The sequence below is a fragment of the Otolemur garnettii genome, unplaced genomic scaffold (genome assembly GCF_000181295.1).
Source record: "Otolemur garnettii isolate 467f Iridium unplaced genomic scaffold, OtoGar3 scaffold00127, whole genome shotgun sequence".
Taxonomy (NCBI): domain Eukaryota; kingdom Metazoa; phylum Chordata; class Mammalia; order Primates; family Galagidae; genus Otolemur; species Otolemur garnettii.
The window spans coordinates 5,229,182-5,233,496 of NW_003852522.1; the positions used below are offsets into that span (position 1 = coordinate 5,229,182).

The window sequence follows — 4,315 nt, forward strand, 5'->3', positions numbered from 1 at the left end:
CCACCAACCTCAGCCTCCCACTGTGCTGGGATTATAGGCTTGAGCAACTGCACCTACTCAACAGGTGATTTTTTTTTTTTTTTTTTGGCCAGGGCTAGGTTTGAACTGGCCACCTCCCGTATATAGGGCTGGCACCCTACTCCTTTGAGCCACAGGTGCCTCCCAATAAGAGCTTTTCTTGATGAATGATCTGTGGGGCCAGCTCTTCACAGATGCCTGAGGCTATGGTTTTTCTTTCATAGAACTGAGCCAGGTGGAGAGAACAGCAAGGGAGGAATGAGTTTGGCAAGTTCAAGGAACTGCAAGGAGACCCATTAGGCTGGTACAAAGTGAAGGCAGGGGATGGGGGATCAGGAATCAGTTTCATCAACTGTAAAATGGGATAATAGAGTCATTGGATGCTTCAAAGAGTTGCCATGCACAAAGGGCCTACCTATTGAAGCTCACAGTTTCATCCATAGCAGCACAGTAGCACCTGTTCATAGGATGCCTGGACATGTACCCAGAGATGCTACTCTAGGGCAAAAGAGGGTACACCAAGAGACCTGTATCCAGTGTTGCCTCAGGACATGCTCTACTAACCTATGGACACAGTCACAAAGGGGCCTCTGCCAGCCTTCCCAGGTTCTAATCCAACCCCCTCCCTCTACCCTTGGGTACCACAGACATCCTCAAGTCTGTCCTGATCATCTTCGTGATGGGTGGCCCAGGCAGTGGAAAAGGGACACAGTGCAAGTATATGGCCACCAAGTACGGTCTCTACCATGTGGGGCTGGGCCAGCTGCTGCGTCAGGAGGCCCAGAGAGGCACCCAACGGGGCCGGCAGATCCATGACTTCATGCTGCAGGGGCTCTTGGTGCCAACGGTGAGAACTCACGGGTGGTGGGGAGAGTAGGAAGAGGGGCCATGGGAACAAGCCACGCAGGAAGACCTCAGCTCCTGGCTTGGCCATTGCCTTTTCAGGCTGAGCCTCTATTTTCCTGTATACAAAATGGGGAGACCACAACAAAAGGCTGTAGAGAGGTTTAGATGACATCACCCCTATAAAGCATTAGGCAGACTGCCTGACACTTAAGAACCACCCCATATAATTAGCTAGTTTATTCCCTTCATGACTCTGCAAGTATCACTGAGCCCTTCTGAATTGGCTTCCTCACCTGTAAAATGAAGGGAAGCTTGGTACCTCATAAAATTGAGGTGATGATTAAATGACATGCAAAAACCTCAGCTTCTGGTAGGCATCCCCCCTCCCCCAGTAAACCACTGGCCTCTAGTTCTTAGCAGTGGTCTCCCTAGACCAGGCATCCTGAAACTATGGCCTGCAGGCCACATGTGGTCCACCAAGGACATTTAGCCAGGTGTTTTTGCTGCTGCTGCTTGTCCTGCTTAGCAGCCGACTCGTCCCGAGGCCTGCAGTCCGGCCCTCCAGCAGTCTGAGGGACAGTGAACTGGCCCCCTGTTTAAAAAGTTTGAGGACCCCTGCCCTAGACCATCAGAGCAGACTCAGAATCCAGGCGCTGAGCAGGGCATTGTCACTCTGTCTTTTTCTTTTTTCTTTCTTTCTGAGACAGTCTCAAGCTGTCGCCCTGGGTAGAGTGCTGTGGCATCACAGCTCACAGAAACCTCAAACTTGGGCTTAAGCAATTCTCTTGCTTCAGCCTCCCAAGCAGCTGGGACTACAGGTACCTGCCACAATGCCCGACTATTTTTTTTTTGCTGCGGTTGTCGTTGTTTTAGCAGGCCCAGGCCAGGTTCGAATCTGCCTGCCTCAGTGTGTGTGGCTGGTACCCTATTGAGCTACAGGCATTAAGCCTGTCACCTTGTCTTCATTTGAGATCCAGACTAAGGAGGCGAGCTTGCTCTGGTGACCCTCATAGAAACTGGTTACCCTAGGGTGAGGGTCATGGTAAGACATGGGCCTTAGGCACTGAATCCACCTGCTTCCTTCCCAGGGCATCATCCTAGATATGGTCAGTGAAAACATGTTGTCCCACCCGGAATGCCAGGGCTTTCTCATTGACGGCTTTCCCCGGGAGCTGAAGCAGGCCCAGGAATTTGAGCTTATCGTGAGTGGCCCCAAAGTGTGAGTGTGTGCATGCCTGCATGTATGTGTCAGGGTGCAAGGCCCATCCCTCCCTCCCAACCTTGGGTTAGGCTGCACTGCTTGGAGAGCAGAGGGCCTGAGACTTCAGGGAGGTTCTGAGAGGAAAATGCAGTGTTTGGTTATCAAGGGACAGTCAAGGTGTTGGAATCATCTAGAACCCATGTAAAGAGATAACAAGCTCTCTGAGGGCAAGAAGGAAGTTATTTCATTATCTTTCTGCCTTGTTACCAGCACCTGGGGGATGAACAGTTTACCCACTTAGTAGCAGGTGGGTTCAGCCTCTTCCCTAGGCCATAGAGAGAGAATACATAGCATAGTTGTTCATTCATCTGTTTATTCAACCTCCCAACTGCCCATCCCTTAGAATAAGACTTGTACTTGGGGCTAGGGGTACAGAGTTCATAAGACACGGTCTCTGCTCTTAACAAAGACATTTCATTTCTGGCATCATTAAGTGCAATGAAGAACAGAAATAGAATGAAGTTCTGGAGAAATGGGAGTGGGCGATTTCAGATTGTGTGGTCCAAGTGGTGACATAGGGACATTGGAGCACTGAGTGGAGGGGGAGGTGCTGGCACTGAGCAACTTATAGTGAATATGAATTTCTTCAGGTTATCTGTTTTTCTTTTTTCTGTTGGTTGGTTTTATTTAACTTGCCACTTTAGGAAAGACTCCTCCCCCTCCCCTCCCTTCATTTCTTCTTTTTTTAAGAGAAGGGATTGCCCAGGTTGGAGTGCAGTGGCATCATCATAGCTCATTGCAGCCTTGAGCTCCTGGGCTCAAGTGATACTCCTGCCTCACCCTTCCCAATAGCTAGGACTACAGTAGCTTGTTGTGCACCACCAAACCTCGCTAATTTTTCTATTTTTTTGTAGAGATGGGTGAGCATGTCTTTTCTTTTTCTTTTTTTCTTTTTTTTTTTTTTTGAGACAGAGCCTCAAGCTATCCCCCTGGGTAGAGGGCCATGGCATCACGCTCACAGCAACCTCCAACTCCTGGGCTCAAGCGAGTCTCCTGCCTCAGGCTCCCAAGTAGCTGGGACTACAGGCGCCGGCCACAACGCCCGGCCATTTTTTGGTTGCAGCCATCATTGTCTGGCAGGCCCAGGCTGGGGATTTGAACCCGCCACCTTAGGTGTATGTGGCTGGTGCCCTAGCTGCTTGAGCCACAGGCACGGAGCCAGCATGTCTTGCTATATCGCCCTGGCTGGTCTCAAACTCCTATCCTTAAGCGATCCTCCATCCTTGGCCTCCCACAGTGCTGGGATTACCAGTCGCACCACTGAATCCAGGCCAGGTTAATTTTACACCTCACTGCAGACTTCATGAAAGGCCCCCAAGGGACACTGTGGACCTGTGGCACCTGGGAGGGGTGGGTGGGGATCATTCCCATTCTGTTTTGAGTGGTTAGGCAGGGAACGTGAAACTGCCCTGCAGGCTGTAGGCCTCCTAGGTTTTTCTGGGACTTGCTGGATCCCAGTGAAAATCCCTTTCGAGGAAGTCCTGGCACTTTGATAGAATCCAGAGATCTTGGGGGTCTCGGCGCAGTCAGCTTAAAGAGAGATTCTTGGGCGCCCTCTCCCGGACTGTTCCCCACGGGCAGAGGCTGGGCCAATTCCTTGCTCTGCGGACCTCACCCCTATGCCTAGCCGGCAGCAGATGCCACCGCGGGGTGGATTCCACAAGTGGCCGCAAAGTCTCAGAACGAAGGCTGCAAATCCCGACTCCCCGGGGGCCCGTCTGGTACACCATCAACCTGTTGGGTTTGGACTGTGTGGTGCTTCACTTCTTTTTTGGATTCTTGGCCAGCGTTCAACAATGGGGAGCTAACATATCAACCCCCACCCCCCAGCTTTTCTCGAAAACAGACTGACTTGGCAGTTCGGGGACCTGCAGGTCCCCATGGCAACAGCTTGGGCGCTGTCGGAGCTTTACTCAAGCCCTCGCGGCTCCCGGAGCTCTGCACCGACGCGCTCATCTACCGGCGCTCGCAGCAGGATCAGAGGGCTGGCCCGGGGTTTCACCCTTTAGGCGGTGGAGACAGGACTGAAGCCCAGGTCCTTGATGCTTTTTTTTTTGAAACAGAGCCTCAAGCTATCCCCCTGGGTAGAGTGCCATGGCCTCACAGCTCACAGCAACCTCCAACTCGTGGGCTCAAGCGAGTCTCCTGCCTCAGCCTCCCGAGTAGCTGGGACCACAGGCGCCCGCCACA

At 52.1% G+C, this 4,315-nt stretch overlaps 1 protein-coding gene across 1 annotated transcript in view; it reads left to right on the forward strand.

Annotated features, from left to right (window-relative positions):
* Window positions 1-4,315, forward strand: part of LOC111727845 (adenylate kinase isoenzyme 1) — a 19,646-nt gene that overhangs the window by 1,885 nt on the left and 13,446 nt on the right. Inside the window, exon 2 of the mRNA XM_023518002.1 lies at window positions 666-865. Coding sequence (XP_023373770.1) covers window positions 666-865 — 200 coding nt within the window. The remainder of the gene's footprint in view (window positions 1-665; window positions 866-4,315) is intronic.